We start from the raw sequence: 16,436 nt of genomic DNA on the forward strand, positions 1-16,436 counted from the left end.
AAATGCCCAGGAGATGTTAGGAAACAAGCAGTAGTATTGATGCATTTGGTGGACATGCATTGTGTTCCTCCATCGTCGGTAGTGTGCTACTGCTGCAGTGCTGTGCCTTCAACCTTAGGCGGGGTTCATCTTTTTACCTTTGTCTCAACCTTCTCTCGATTCAGGCTGCATTAAATGTATTCATCATCCACCAACTTGTTCTTTGTTTTTTAGCTCAATCTTGTCACCCCATTCCTATAACAAAGTTCGTATTTGTAGAATTGATCACCCATCTTTAGAAGACCCTTCCAGGAGTTGAACCTCAATTGTACAGTAGGTATGTTTTGGATTAAAAATTCTATGCATGCAAGTTTGTCACAGTTTTCCAAACGTAGTACTTTGTATATGTATCTTCGCTAGTACTGTATAAAGTGACAGTTTCTAATCTCAAATTCCTTGCCAAGTTTTAAGTGATGAAGGAATTATGATACAAGACAAGAAATACATGTTACAAGTGAATGTGTAAAGTTTAGATTTTAGTTTCACTTTATTTTTTTGAAGAATAAATATCTACTTCTACTTATTACTATACAAAATTTTTAGTATGGATGAATAAATTTTATCAGTTGAAAGCAGGGGAAGATAAATTTCAAGGTTAGAAATCGTCGCCTAATCTCTGAGAGTGGACTTAAGAGCATCCCCACTAGTGAGCAAAAAAAATTCTCCTCATTCTCTCTCTACCCACTTTCTCTCTCTTCCCAACTAAATTTGCTCATGAGCATTTTTTGTGAGCAAATTTTATCCCATTAGTGAACAAAAAAAAATGCTCATCAATCTCTCTCCTACTTTTTCACATACCCCACCAATATTTCTCTCTCTTACACATCACCCTATTATTATTTATTATGTTTTGGTTAAATGAATTTTTAGGGCTACTAAGGGTCTGTTCTCATTGACTGAACTCAGCTGAACTGAACTGAACTGAATTGAACTGAACTCAGCTGAACTGAACTGAACTGAACTGAACTGAAATGAATATTTTATAAGAGAAGGAAATTAGGAGCTGAACTGAACTGAACTGAACTCAGCTGAACTGAACTGAACTGAACTGAATTTCAACGTAAGAGAATAGGCCCTAATTGCACTTATACTACTATTTAATTTAATACAATTATTAAATATTAATTCATAATATTGAAATTTTAATCGCTAATTAATTATAAATTTAATACAACATAAAATTTTATTGGCGTATGACTACATTTAATACTACAAACCAATAACGAACCTAGATTTTTTACGTACGATTACATAAGACTCTATTAATTTGTAATCTTACGACAACTTTATTTTTTTTACTCATTAATAGAACCGTATTTTTGCCAAATGTGTTCCACTAAATCCGCTTTTAATTGAACATGAGTGTCTCTATCACGTAGTGACATTCTTCTCTGGACATACGTGTCGAAATCAACGTTTGGCGGTCGGCCAACATTGAATTCAAAAGGCTCGTTGTTGTTAATTGTAGCACTTGTAGTGGGTCTTGTAATTTGCGGGCGATCTTGTTCATAGTACCTTCTTAAAACTTCGGCCCGAGTATAGTTGTGTCGTTCATCTTCGACAATCATGTTGTGGATAATGATACAAGCTTTCATTATGTCACACAATATGTCTTCGTTAAACGCAAGGGAGGGTTGTCGTAGAATGGCAAACCTAGCCTGTAAAACCCCAAAAGCCCGTTCAACGTCCTTCCGAGCTGCAGCTTGTTTATCAGCAAATAATTTATCCTTTTGAAGTTGTGGAAGTGTTATACCTTGAATAAAAGTAGCCCATTTTGGGTAAATGCCATCTGCTAAGTAATAGCCCAACTTGTATTCATGGTCGTTCACGGTAAAATTAATTGGAGGTGCCCGACCATGAAGAACATCATCAAAGACCGGAGAACGGTAAAGGACATTAAGATCATTACAAGATCCCGGGATTCCAAAGAATGCATGCCAAATCCATAAATCTTGATCTGCAACGGCTTCCAGAATGAGGGTTGCATTTTTATTACGGCCTGCGTATTGCGCTTTCCAAGCTATAGGACAATTCTTCCATTCCCAATGCATGCAGTCAATGCTACCTATCATACCGGGAAAACCTCGCATTTCATTTTGATGCAAGATTCTCCTTAAATCTTCGTCGGTGGGACTTCTGAGATATTCAGCTTCAAAATGTGTAATAACCCCTTGACAAAAATGTTGCAAAGCCAATCTGGAGGTAGTTTCGCCAATGCGCAGATACTCATCCACGGCATCTGGACAGGTACCGTACGCCAACATTCTAATCGCAGCGGTGCATTTCTGCAACGGTGATAACCCAAGCCTTCCAGCTGCATTCCTACGCTGCTGGAAGAATTGATCCCCCTCGACCACCTTGTTCATAATCCTACAAAACAAAGGTCGTTGCATCCGAAATCTACGCCGAAATTGTTTGTCGCTATAAACTGGATTACTCGCAAAGTAATCATTAAATAATTGAACATGCCCCTTTTCCCTATCTCATCTATCCGTGTCCCCTCTACGCTCTGGAACACATTCAACATCGGATACGGGTTGGGGTTGTGTTTGGTTGTTATACAACAAAGTTGGTAGATGGGTTGTGACAAATTCGTCAACTAAATGATCAAATTCTACGTATTGATCAGAATCAGATGAGCTGGAGGTTGAGCTAATGGAAAACATTGTGTTTGCTTGTTACTTACGGGTGTTTGGATATTTTTGAGGAGTTGGATTATATTGTGTTTTGCGTAGATGGTATCACTATTATTTATAAGCATGAACACTCAATGAGAGGTCAAAAATATGAATGACATTTCCATGAGTGATGAAACATGATTGACAATTCCATGAGTGATGAAACATGACTGACAATTCCATGAGTGATTAAAGATAGTAAGACAAAAAAGAATCTTGACTATTCAAAATACAAAAAGACAACTGACATGAAAGACATATGACTACTCAATGTCCAATAAGACAAGGGACATGAATACAACTAATAAAAAATAAACTAATTAAAGATTAACTAACTAAAGAAATCTAACCTCAGAATACTACTAATTAAAATTGAACAAAATAAAGATAAACTAATTAAAGATAAAATAATTAAACAAATCTAAACTCAGAATACAACTAATTAAAAATAAACTCATTAAAGAAATACAATCATTTTCTACCGTAGACTAATTGAAGTAACTCGTCCTTGTGGGCCTCTTCCGCTGGAGTGAGTGGTGTTGTCCTTGCTAAAAGTGATTGAAGCATATCAAAATTCATCTTCTTCTCTGCTAAATCAACTTGTTTTTGCTTCCTCTTTTCCTTTTCTCTATCAAGTTCCAACCGTTGTTGTCGTAAATTCGCCTCCCTTTCTCTAACCTCAGTACACGCCTTTATCTGTTCACTAATGCTCAATATTGCACTTTCGGAAGCAACTGCTTTGCCCTTACGCTTAGCCTTCGTTTTTTTGACACCGTCTGGTCGTGGTAATCCTCCGCACATAAATCCATCAGTACTGATTTCATTCTCACTCTCCGCCCTAGACCTTTTCCCACTTCCACTGCTATCTTCCTCATCATTGGCACTAGGGATGTCAATGGGGCGGGGCGGGGCGGATGTTGGCCTTCCCATCCCCATCCCCACCTATTATTTTCATCCCCATCCCCATCCCCATCCCCGCAGCGGGTCCAATTTTCATCCCCATCCCCGCTCCACCGGGTACAACTCCAAAACCATCCCCGCCCCACCCCCCACTTGGATATCCATCCCCACCTAATCCCCACCAAAGACCCGCCTAATCCCCACCCAAGATCCACCTAATCTCCGTATCTCAAATACACAATCCTACACAATTAATACGAATTATAAAATAAACGTTCTACGCACATTTTTGTGTTATAATATAAGTGTCGTACAAAGTATTATAATTAATATTGTATTTTACGTAATTATTTTATAAATACTACAAAAGTATGTAATTTTACTTTAAAAGATATATAGATGTGGGTATGAGGTGGGGATGGGGCGGGTACGAAGTGGGGCGGGTGGGGCGGGGCGGGGATGGGGCGGGTATAACTTAAAATCCACCCCCGCCCCATCACCCATGGCGGGTATGGTTTTTATCCCCATCCCCGCCCCACCACCCACCAAACCGAGACCCATCCCCGCCCCACTGGGGCGGGGATGGGGCGGGTCTCCTACTTGACCCGCCCCACTGACATCCCTAATTGGCACTGCAACCCTTTCTTTCCTCCTTTGACAGACCCCATCTTATTTTAGTCCTCCACTTCGGATCTTTATTAACCATTTCCACTCCATGTGGAAATGCAAAATTATGTTGTGGATTAGAGGAGATATAAAACAATTTGGAAGCATTTTTAATTCGATCGGCTTCGTTGTAACCACTTCTGCTTTCAGGGAGTTTGCCCGCCTCCTCATAGCAATTAATCCACTGTAGCAAATCAGCTGCCATTCTTCTCCAATGTGTCTCCAAACTCTTCATAGGTCTTGGCGGGAGAATATGCGGTTTCTCAGCTTGTAGTTTACAGTAAGCTGCATGAACTTTTTGCCATAGTTCGGATGCCTTTTGGCTCGTACCACGAAGCGCATCATCACTTAGTTTTAGGTAGAACCCAATTAGAGCTTCATCCTCAGCAACCGACCAAATGCGACTCGCTTTGGCAAGTGGTTGATTGGCCGGAATCCTTGGAGGTGGTGGAGGGTACTGTGGTGTCTCCGGAACAGCTTCTTCTTGCCTGACATCGTACTCAGAGTTGCTCCCTTCGGTAACGGAAGGAGTTTGTTGCTCAAAATAAGTGTTTTCATTATTAGGAATTTGTGGAGGTGTTGGTTGATGAACGGAATTTTGAGAAGAAGGGTTTCCTAATCTTTCTAGGAATAATTGAAAATTTGGACTAGTGATGAAATCATCACCTAAATCAGAAAATTGTTGAGCAAGTTGATTGTAATTAGGGTTGTTTGGATCCATTAAATTGTATAAATAAATTAAAAACAATAATAAATACTTCAGAGGCGCACCGAAATTAAAATAAAAATAACGTTAATAACGTTTTAAAAATTATTTGAGTACTACAAAAAGTAATTAACTATATTTTTTTTTGAGGAAAAAAGTAGTTAAAGTATAAAATAAGAACCAGTTTGAACTTTATATTAGAAAATGAAAAATTAATCTAACTAGACTTGGGAGTAAAAATAATAAAGAGTTTTTTGGATTTTTTAAAGTAAAACAAAATATTGCTACTTAAAATATCATTAATAACGTTTTTAAAAATATTAGAGTACTAAAAATATTAATTAAAAATAATAAACCAAAAAAAAAAAATAACCTTTCTCAACTTTATATTAGAAAATATAAAATAAATCTCACTAGAAATGGGATTAAGAGTAATATAGAGTGTTTTTGTGATTTTTGAAATTATACCAAAATATGTCAAAATGGATCTCTATTTGTAGAGGAAAAAAAATTATAACCGTTGATGATTTTTTTTTTTTATTTTATTATTATTAAACGGCCAAATTACCGTTTAAAATTTATTACCGTTGCAAAACGGTAACAATTGCTGATTGGAGGAACAAGCTGACAGGGACGCGTGTCAGCTTCCCATTGGCTGGACTGATGCGCCCCTGTCAGCAGCTGCATTTTTTTTTTTTTTTTGCTTTCCTCCCTTCAAAACGCGTCGTTTTGGGGATTGCTCTTCACAAGACAAACCCAAAACGCGTTGTTTTGAGGGTGTCAAAAGCAAAAAAAAAAAAAAACGGCAGTTAGTAGAGTTGCTGGGCCCCACCATTTTACTATTCACCTTCATTTTTGCTCATAGGATAAGCAAAATCAATTATGCTCATGAGCATTTTTCCATTTGCTCATTGATGGGGAAGCTATTATTGCAATTTTGCTCACCATTTTTGCTCATGAGCAAAATTCTCCTCATTGATGGGGATGCTCTAAGAGCTCACTTTGAAAAAAAAAAAAAAAAACCCGACCTGTCTTACATCATGAGTAATCGAAACTTCTTTAAAATACCAACGATAACACTATGAAAATTTAAACTTTAATTAACTTTGTTAATAGTCCAACAAATATCAGCTCACTCAACTACTCACTTAAGTAACTTTACGCAACTACTAATCATTTAACGAGCCACTTAATTTTGTAGTCTTGTTACTCTTGTAATGTTAATTTTGTTACCACGACTCCGTATAAATTATTTAACGAGCACAATCGTGGTATTTCTTAGCTAAAAAGTATACGTTGATAAAGATAACCAGAAATTAAACTGTTTTATGTACAAACAATTAATTTTGTTGAAAATTCAATTAAAAAAAAGGGTAAATACAAAGAAAATATTGTACTACAGTATTTGAACTAGTCGGGAGCCTCGTGATTTCGTGATAGCATTGCAGTGCTCACTATTCAGGTGAGTTTTTAACTTCCCACTTCAAAAATCCAAAAAATAAAGAATCAAGATTTATTTCACTGTTTTTTTCCAATAAAAAGTTAATCTTTATAACGAATGGGGTATTATTTTGATTTCAGAACATTCAAAATCAATGGCAAAACAAACCCAGATCGCCATAATTGGAGCAGGAACATTTGTGAAGAATCAATACATCCCCAGATTATCTGAAATTTCTGATCTTGTTTCTGTCAAATACATTTGGAGTCGTTCTCAGGTAATCATTACTCTTTTACTTATAAATCATTGATAAACACTTAATTCTCTCTAATTTACAGTTATAAAAGAATTTTAAGTTTGTGGGTTTTTGTTAAAAATAAAATTGGTAATGTGTATAGGAATCAGCTAGATCTGCAGTGGAAATAGCTAGTAAGAATTTTCCAGAAGTAGAATGTAAGTGGGGTGATGATGGTCTTGATGATATTATCAAGGATTCTTCAGTTGTTGGAGTTGCTGTTGTTCTTGCTGGCCAAATTCAGGTCTTATTTTCTCTCTTTATTTTATTTTTTTTGGTGAAATCTTATTTTATGTTGTCATATTGCCTTGGATGATGAAATTAATTCAGTAATGTATGAAAGTAGATCATTTACTATCTAAGTTTAGTCATAAATTTTATGTTAAGAAGAATTAAGCTTTGGGTATTCTGATTATGTTTAAGCTATGACATAAATGGATTAAACAATATGAATGTGGCAAATTTCACCGAAATTGTCGGTTTTCTAACTTCCATTGCATAATTTAATGTATAAATGAGATAATCAACTTCATAGCTTATGTATTTTCTTGTGAGGACAAATTTGATTCTTTGGAGAAAGAAAGGGAGGTTGTTTAGGACTAAGAAGTGTAACAGATACAAACAATATGAAAGTGATAACTTTTCGCCGAATTTGTTTGAATTCTTTGGGGGTAAGGACTCAGGAAAGACATTGGTTGGTCTTTTGCTGCTGGTGGACTGGTGTTCCTGCCCGACTTCTGGTGTACTAGTTGAATGTATAATATGAGCTTCATAATTCAATTCATCTCAAGACGCTATTGACTTAATAAACTTATTTGCTTGTTGACCTGCATTGCTTAGGTAGATATGGCGCTGAGACTGCTCAAGGCAGGGAAGCATGTGATCCAAGGTATTCCCCCCGCTCCAACAATGGCCATCAGTGCTTGTAATTGGAATTTTTGGTAATAAAGAAGGTTTCAGTTTGATAAAATAGAAATGGACCAGATCATCTAGAGGTTACCAAAGAAAGAAATGATGTTTTCAAATAGCTGCTGAACTTTGTTATTATGATGGATAATCACAATATTGTCATAGCATAGAGTTGGTTTGCTTGATTTTCTTTTGGCTGTTTTATCATTTCTAATGGGTGATATGTTTTGTGTTATTTTCATGTCAAAATCTTGGGTATTGGATGATTCCTTGGGACAACAGAAAAGCCAGCTGCTACAAGTGAGTGAAATTCTTTTCATCAGTGACTCATCACATCCATTTTGCTCATTAACCGATTATCTTAATCTGCATTATTCTTTGTAATTATGTGTTGCTAAAGCATACGAAGTACATAGATTACTGTAGTGATAACAGCAATTTATAACATCCTGTGAAAATTTTAACGGCTTAGAAGATGGGCACATCTTGTTAGTTACTCTTTTATTGACATTTATATATTAAACCTGGAATCCATGAGGTTGGTGATGTTGCCATTAGGTTCATTCTTGGATAAAATGACTGTTAGATTCTGGGCTATACATATTTTTTAAATACATCTGTTTGTGCAGATAATGAGGAGGCAGAAATGGCACTGTCAAGCTACAATCTTATATCTCCTGGAATTCCTAGTAAACCAATCTGGGCTGTAGCAGACAATTACAGATTTGAACCTGGTTTCATCGAGGTACATGGTATTCTGCTGTGCCCTGTGCCCTGTGCCCTGTGCCTGTGCTAGGTTTGCCTTTTTGGAAGTTTCTCCTCAATTAAAATGCCTTTTGGATGAACAGGGCAGGAAGTTAGTCGAAGAAATAGGAAATATGATGAGTGTCCAAGTTATTGTGGAAGGATCAATGAACAGTTCTAACCCATATTTTTCAAGTTCTTGGAGGAGGAACTTCACTGTAAGTGTTTCAATTTCCATGGCTACTATATATACATTATTGTATGTAAATTCCTTGCAAATGAAGCTTTGGTGGATAAATGAAATTATGCAATTACTTGTAAGGCTTGTATTTGTAGGCATATATGCCTCTTTAGCAAGTTTTGATTTACCAATTCATTGATGAATGCATGACTTGAATAAATATATAATTGACGTGATGTCAGAGTCCCAAAAGTTGTTTCTTAGAGGCCTGGTTAAAGATATGTATAGTATTCTTGTTTTGAAGGGTTCAACACTTCAACTTGTTTAGATCCGTCAATACGACTGTAACAACTCTTCCTCTATGGATCATAATATAATCACATACTATGTATTTATTTCTCATGGATGATTGGTGAGTCATGCCTCTTTTTTTTTTTTTTTTCCTTTATTGCTTGGCTATGTAATGGCTCCTATCATTCAAAAGGGAAAATGGGTAACTCCTGGACAACCTGTATACCAAAATTGTCATATAATTGAACCCTGAACTTATTATCAGGACTTTATAGTCCTATTGGTAGGCCTAGGCCTGTTCACGGTCGGATATCTGAAATTGATATCTGAATCCGATCCGAAAATTTCGAATATCCGATATCCGAAATCATTCAGATCGGATATTTCGGATATCCATTATCCAATATGATTGAAAACTCAAAATTGATTATGCCTATCTCATAAATCTCATTAATTTTATCGTTTTATTATCGTTTAGCCTGTAAACCTGTACAATATATTTGAGCATTGTAGACTTAGTAGTAGTCTTTCTTTTGCAAATTAAATTATCAAAAGATCATTAAATATTAATTGACATACAACTCCTCAAATATGAAACAGTAGCATTTGAAGGAGTGATTACAATACAACTCCTCAAATTAAAAATACAAAGCTTCCTTTATTTGGATTAGGAACTTCTGGAATTTCTGGTTAGAATCTGGAGTTTGATTTTCTGGAATTTGTGCACCTTCCTCATTTGAAGGAGTGACACTCTCACTCGTCACATTATCAACGGTTTCATCCATTGACCTGTAATTATTCACATATATTTACAAAATAAGAATTTGAATTTCCCAAACAGAAAACTTAAACTAACTCACATAATTCCCCAAACAGTATAACTTAACCAGAAAACTTAACCATACATTCAAAACAGAAAACTTAAACTTAACCATACATTCAAAACATGCTACATAATTTTGATAAAATAATTAAACTCACATAATTATTATACGAAGTGTAAATAAGCGAAAAAAAACATTTAGATAAACAACCCCAATCAGAATTCTAAACAATCAGCCTGATAGATCCACTTTTGAAGTTAGCTTCTTAATAGATAAAGGCATAAACCATTGTGCCATCCTGATACACGAACTAAAAATCAGGAACATTACAGCACAGCAGCAAACTCTAGCTTACTCAAAACACTTAAACACAGGGGAAGGTCCGCATGATAGAAAAAATCAGATAAAAAATCAAAATTCCCGACTAGTACTAGTAGATCGAAAATCTAACAAAAAATCGAAATTCCCAAAAAATAGAATGAAATTAAGATAACAAAACGAAATTCACAACCAATTTTAAAATAAAAATGACAAGCAAACCACCAAAAACATCAAAACAATGAATTCGAAATACATACCGGAGATTTGCTGAGCAAATGCGAGTAGAAGAAGATCTAGGCGTAACGGTGGCCAGCGGCTGGTTGCTATGAAAGGTGGGTGGCGGCCTCAGCGAATGAGTGTAGAGAGAGAGGGAGAAATTTAGGGTTTTACTTTTTAGTGACTAGTGAGAGACTGAGAGATTGAAAGTGAGTAATAATTTGTTTTAGGAATATTCATTACAATATTTTTTTTTTTTTTTTTAAATATATCAAATTTCAGTACGTAACTACTTACTCTTTACGGATATCGGTTCGGATATTAGATATCCGACACTTTTCGGATCAGATATCCGAACATTTGAAAACCAATATCCGAATCCGTATCCGATATTCGATTATTCGGATCGGATATCCAATCCGAAATGAAAACTCGGATCGGATATCCTAAAATTCGGATGGTTGTAGATCGGATTTTCGGATAGTTTTGTACCGAGGTAGGCCTATTATGGTTCCAAACCAACATTTATGACCCCGGGGTACACACCCCATATTCACTTCAATTGGTCAAAAAGCATGGATTATAGACTTCAATTTTGAACAATTTTCGACTTTTTCGGACCCGAAAAGAAAAAAGGATGAGGTGCTTTCTATGGACTCTACGAGACCTTAGGAGACTATTTGGGTGGTTGAAACTATCCACTTTCCCTTTAAATTATCATTTTAGTAGGTTACATGCACTTCTCCCTTCATTAACTCAAGGCTATTATCCTTTATGTGATCAACTAGTGTTCGTATCTAATATGAGCAACATTGTAGGACTCCGAGAAACTTCCCCTGCTATCACTTGAGTTTATGACATGGAGTCCTAAAGGCCTATTATGGTTCCAAACCAACATTTTTGATCCCGGGGGACGCACCCCACATTCACTTCAATTGGTCAAAAAGAATGGATTATAGACTTCAATTTTGAACAATTTTTAACTTTTTCGGACCCAAAAATAAGAGGATGAGGTGCTTTCTATGGACTCCACGAGACCTTAGGAGACCATTTGGGTGGTTGGTACTATCCACTTTGCCTTTAAATTATCATTTTAGTAGGTTCCATTGTTCCATACACGTCTCCATTCATTAACTCATGGCTATTACCCTTTATGTGATCAACTAGTGTCCGTATCTAATATGAACAACATTGTATGACTCCGAGAAACTTCCCCTACTATCACTTGAGTTTATGACATTGAGTCCCAAAATCTCTGAAAATGGTCCTATTATGCCTATAAATTCTCTGGAGAACAATTTTGTTTCCAGCAAGTTTAGCAAGCTAACAAACTTAAACTGCCTAATTTTATGTCAAATTTCTGAATTTTAACCGCATAAGCATTGACTGAATACCAATATATGTCGCACGTTATAGAGTATGGTGTTTTATTGTTGCAGGGAGGTTTCATTCTGGATATGGGAGTACATATGATTGCAGGACTAAGGATGGTAAGTTTCTACTGTGTTGACTCTTGTACTTCTTCGTTATTGTACTGAGTACTTTTCATCTGCATTGCTTTCTTGACTTTGCCTTTAAAATGTCGAGACATAAACATTGAAGTATCTCTTCCTGTATCCATTCTTTGACTATGTTTTTCTTTGTGTGAGCAGCTTGTTGGCTGTGAGATGAAGTCAGTTTCGGCTTTGACTGCTCATGTTGATACTACTCTGCCCCCACCAGATAATATTTCTAGTTCATAGTATGTTGCGAGACCGTGCTATTACCTTCTCTCTCTCTCTCTTTTTTTTTGTTTTTTTGTTTTTGCATATTATGGAAGCCTTAATGTAAACATTTTCTCATAATTTGCGTATGCAGTCAACTGGAGAATGGTTGCCCTGGCATTTTTGTGATGGCAGTATCTACTAGATCACCAAAGGCATGTGGTTATATAATATAAGGCTCAAGTTATTTCTGAACACAATATTTCTCCATTCTTAAGGGACTGATATTTCACTGCAGATATACTGGCGAGTAGTTGGCGTAAATGGAACTGTGCAAGTTGAGCGTGGCAACGTTGATGGGCGTCATGGTTACTTGGTATACTTAAATTAAAATACATAAACTCTGTCTCTAGTATTAATATGACCTTACTTGGATATTTCAGATTAGCTTATACTTCCATTGCCATTTCAGGTGTCTAAATTTGATGTTAATGGGAAATGCACAAGCTCATTTCATCCGTTCAGTGGAGTAACTGAAGAGCTTAAAGCATTCTTACACGATATATCAGAGGTGAGTCCAAATTTATGTTACTAAAAATTGGTTGCATTGAATGATTCATTTTTGTGCCATGTACATATATATTATCAAACATGAAGCACAATATTTAAAATTTAGTGTTGATGTTAACATGACTCCACTTATTAGAAGTTAAAACTTGGGAATTAGATATTGTAGTGGTAGCTGGAGGAGAAAAATGAGTATCAAACGATGTAGTTACTGCACACCTTCTGTTCGCTTATGAGGCAATGACGTAGTAAAGGATTACGGTATCATAAGGGCTATGCAGGCATGCAGCTTCCTAGTTGCAAGTTGTTCATGAGTTGGGCATTTTCTTTTCCTTTTTTTTTTTTTTTTCGAGGGAAGTAGAATATAAATGGAATTTGTTGCACATCCTCTCCATGGTATTCCTCACACCTGCCTTGGGTGGTACATACTTTAGAATTTGATGAGGTTGCCATGCTTTTCATGCTGAAACAAGGTGATTGTACTATATGCAATCACTGCATGCCTGCATACCAGTTCAGAGCTGACTAACTATGGCCTGACCTAGCCCGATTCAGGCCAGACTTGAGCACCCTTTTATCGTCTGGAACTGCATGTGGCCCAGCCCATGAACATCTCTACTTACCATAATTTACCGTTAATCCAAGTAACAGAAGCCTGGAACCACCTTGCTGATGAGCTAACTTATGCTTCCCATTGGTTTGAACTTTGTTTGCAGGCATCCAGCAACCACAAACCAGACCCTCGCCTATCTTTTGTTGAAGGTGCTCGAGACGTGGCTGTTTTGGAGGCAATGCTCGAGTCTGGAACAAAGCAAGGAGCCGTCGTACCTGTCAAAACATTTTGACCAGATCAAAGCTTCCTGCTGTAGCATGATATTGTGCTTGCTCTAAACATATACTGAGGTGCTGAAGTTATACGGAGTATGGGAGGTGTCTGTGGTTTCTAGTCATTTGAATTTATTTTAAGTAAAAATTATATGCTCAATTGATCCAATTGATCACTAACACCGGCACCTCCTAGAACGAAAGAAATTGTTAGAGATAGAAATAAAATCGATGTAATGGTCGAAACTCCAAAAAATATTTGTGGATCAATCTATTGAATTTAATTTTCTAGTGAAATTAGTTTTGGTTAACTTCTTAGAGTATTATTGTAGTCAGACAAGTGAACCTGAATAACCTCAAGAAAACTGAAAGAAATGGTGTTTGAGCATGGGAATAAGATATGTGTTCAACCAACCACACCTAACACCAACTGCCTTGGCCTTTGCACTAATCCCCTATAACACGAATCAAAATTACTTCCTCTGGTGGTGAATTTGAAATTTTTTTATTCATACTCTGTTGTATTGAGTATTGACTGTATCCGCACTGTTGCTAGAACAAAGGCCCTGTTTAGTTCGTCTTATATTTGCTTATCTGAACTTATTCGATTTGGTTTGATCTGATTTGAATGTCAGATTTGACCAAACTTTGACCTTAAATATACGATAATTTATACGGAAAAAAAATATCAAGTGGGGTCTTGTTAGATTCGTAATAATGTTTTTATTAATATGTGATTTTCAGAATTTTTTTTCATTACGAAATTAAAGATATTTAGCGATAAAAAACTGCACATAAAACGATAATCTAATCTGTAAAAATAAGGTTACTTAAACAAGGCCAAAGTCGATATGATTTAAAAACAAGTCGATTTGGGATATTATCAACATGCCCATTTCTACCTTAAAAACCCGAAACTAAAAGCAACAGACATTGCTACATTTACCCGTTGAATAAATAATTGAATTCCAAAATTAATAAACCATCAAAAACTTAATTGATTACAATTGGATTCCACCATAACCAATCTCGATTAAGGTCGGATGATTACCCGATTGAGTAAACCAAGCTTTCTCCTTTTGCATTGCATTACTATTTTCTGGACCATTTAATAATACAGTACAAAAAAGCCTCCATAAATTGTTAAGCCAATCACATAATATAATCAGAAGATTAATAAAGGTAATAATTGTAGTTATTACTCTTTATTAATCCGACCAAATTACTATCCACACATAATCGCACGTGCCAAAGCCGACCAACAACCTCCACGTGTGTACCTCGGGTACCCAGGTAAAAAAAAAATTACTTTTTTTTTTTTTTTTACTGCTTTTTATGGTTTACATTGTAATAGAGGTGATCATTTGCGGGCTTGGACGGGTAGCGGGCCGGACCTATGCTTATTTTTTTGTCCCACGGGCTTTATGTATCAAACCCGAACCCTTTTATGCGGGCTTGATACTTTGTCCATGCCCGCTTGTTAAACGGGCCGGGCTGGGCTTGCCCGCGGGCTAACGGGCCTTAATTTTTATTTTATTTTTTATAACACTAACTAATCTTTTTATTATTTACTTGTGCTAAAATTATTTTGGTATAGTTGTCTTATAATTTTTTGTTCACAAATGGTAATAGAAATTAAAAAAAAGGTTGAAATTATGACATATGTTATAAATATATGTAAGATAAAACTTATTTAATAAGTGTTAATGATAAAATATAAAATTAAAATGAATAATTGTAACTAATAAAAGCTTATAGTTCAATATAGTCTCTTTGTATTTATTTTCAAAAATACACAAAGTATGTCATAACTAACTAACTAAATAAAATTATTAAAATAAGAATGTTATTATTATTATTATTATTAGTATTATTATGATACATTAATAAACGGGCCGGGCGGGCTAGCCCGCGATACATATTTCTTGTCCATACCCGCCCATTTATGTTAACGGGCCGGGCCTAGCCCCCCCAAATATCCAATTTTTTTCAAAAACGTTGTCCAAGTCCGCCCTTTTTACGGGCCGGGTTGGGCGGGATTAGCGGGCCGTCCCGCCCATGAACAGCTCTACATTGTAACTGCATTTTTCCAAATTTACAGTTTTACATATCTTATATAAAGCGTTCTTTTCTATATAGTCTTACACTTTTGCCAGTCCAACAAAATTTTAGTTTCCCAAATTCCATTAATATATTTTCTATCATCTTTTATTTCATTTATTTATTTTTATTTTTGGGGGGAAAGAATTGTTAACATAGAAAACAATAAACAAATATTTTTCTCAAATAAATGCAAAACCATATTTACAGTTACCTGACTTCAGTCTTTAACAAATTTCCTGTTTGTTTTGAGTTGGTAAGCAACTTTGCTTCTTCCCATCAACTCCACTTTTTTACTTCAACAAAATCATATTTATTTCCCTTTTCATTTTTTTTGTTGAGAATTTTTTGTTATTTTTGTTAAACCAAAAACTACTTTAGCTTGTAATTTCACAAGTAAATTGAAATGCAGATCTGCCCCTCTTATTTTTGCCTCTGTAAGTTTATCATATTTCATGCAAAGTTTGTGTTTTTAACAATTACCATTTGCTGAAACTAAATAAATATGAGAAGAGTATGCACGTGTTCGTTCGTGCATACCCTATATGAAATCCTGGATCCGCCACTGGATAGGCATAGAATTGTTATCATGCAGTGGTTATTTTTCTCTTGTATGCTTCTTTCTGCAACAACACATGTTTCAGTCTTTTTAGCTTAGTAATACTGTAATTTAACTTTTTTTTTTTTTTTTTCTGTATAATAATGCAGGTGTTCTTGCTGTCTGAATCAGACTGTAAGTACTATTTTAAAGAGTTTGCTTCACTGAAACACTTCACTTTTGCTAAATTTTATTCAGTTACTTTCTTCTTTAATCCCTTTGAATTGTCTGCCATTTTTTTTGCTTTTGACTGTTGCCAATTTTTTTCAGTTTACTTGCTGATTACTCTAATGACTTTCCTTAAGATACCATGTTCTTGCCTTCTTGGTTCTGAATAGACTAAACCCCATTATTTCAACTCAATACTTTCATAAACAAGAGACCATACATTAAATTTTGTGAATTGTGAACGCGTTTTTGTAAGTTTTTAAA

At 35.6% G+C, this 16,436-nt stretch overlaps 1 protein-coding gene and 1 long non-coding RNA gene across 3 annotated transcripts; one reads left to right on the forward strand and one right to left on the reverse strand.

The window, feature by feature from the left end:
* Positions 1-6,329: 6,329 nt before the first annotated feature.
* LOC145574160 (dehydrogenase FPY6-like) lies at positions 6,330-13,373 on the forward strand. 2 transcript variants are annotated; one of them, XM_081631899.1, is made up of 13 exons: positions 6,330-6,451; positions 6,571-6,707; positions 6,829-6,969; positions 7,566-7,614; positions 7,917-7,934; positions 8,264-8,379; positions 8,483-8,596; positions 11,651-11,701; positions 11,864-11,952; positions 12,069-12,129; positions 12,213-12,290; positions 12,387-12,485; positions 13,198-13,373. In XM_081631899.1, exons 2-13 carry the CDS (start codon positions 6,585-6,587, stop codon positions 13,324-13,326), a joined length of 1,068 nt encoding a protein of 355 aa, XP_081488025.1. In that variant the 5' UTR covers positions 6,330-6,451; positions 6,571-6,584; the 3' UTR covers positions 13,327-13,373. The 2 variants fall into 2 exon arrangements, with proteins under 2 accessions (XP_081488025.1, XP_081488024.1); XM_081631898.1 differs by lacking the exon at positions 6,330-6,451 and having other exon boundaries at positions 6,507-6,707.
* On the reverse strand, positions 9,396-10,436 carry LOC145574162 (uncharacterized). The gene is made up of 2 exons (XR_014098014.1): positions 10,253-10,436; positions 9,396-9,639 (listed from the first exon to the last, which is right to left on the reverse strand). It is a non-coding gene; the product is annotated as an uncharacterized LOC145574162 (long non-coding RNA).
* Positions 13,374-16,436: the final 3,063 nt, after the last annotated feature.

This window comes from Chenopodium album, chromosome 13, assembly GCF_948465745.1.
Source record: "Chenopodium album chromosome 13, dcCheAlbu1.1, whole genome shotgun sequence".
Classification (NCBI taxonomy): Eukaryota; Viridiplantae; Streptophyta; class Magnoliopsida; order Caryophyllales; family Amaranthaceae; genus Chenopodium; species Chenopodium album.

Coding starts and splice junctions, on each gene's coding strand:
- LOC145574160 (XM_081631899.1), top strand. CDS start 6,585: ATGGCAAAACAAACCCAGATCGCCATAATTGGAGCAGGAACATTTGTG. Junction 11,702..11,863: donor TGATTGCAGGACTAAGGATG/GTAAGTTTCTAC, acceptor TTGTGTGAGCAG/CTTGTTGGCTGTGAGATGAA. Junction 11,953..12,068: donor GATAATATTTCTAGTTCATA/GTATGTTGCGAG, acceptor TTGCGTATGCAG/TCAACTGGAGAATGGTTGCC.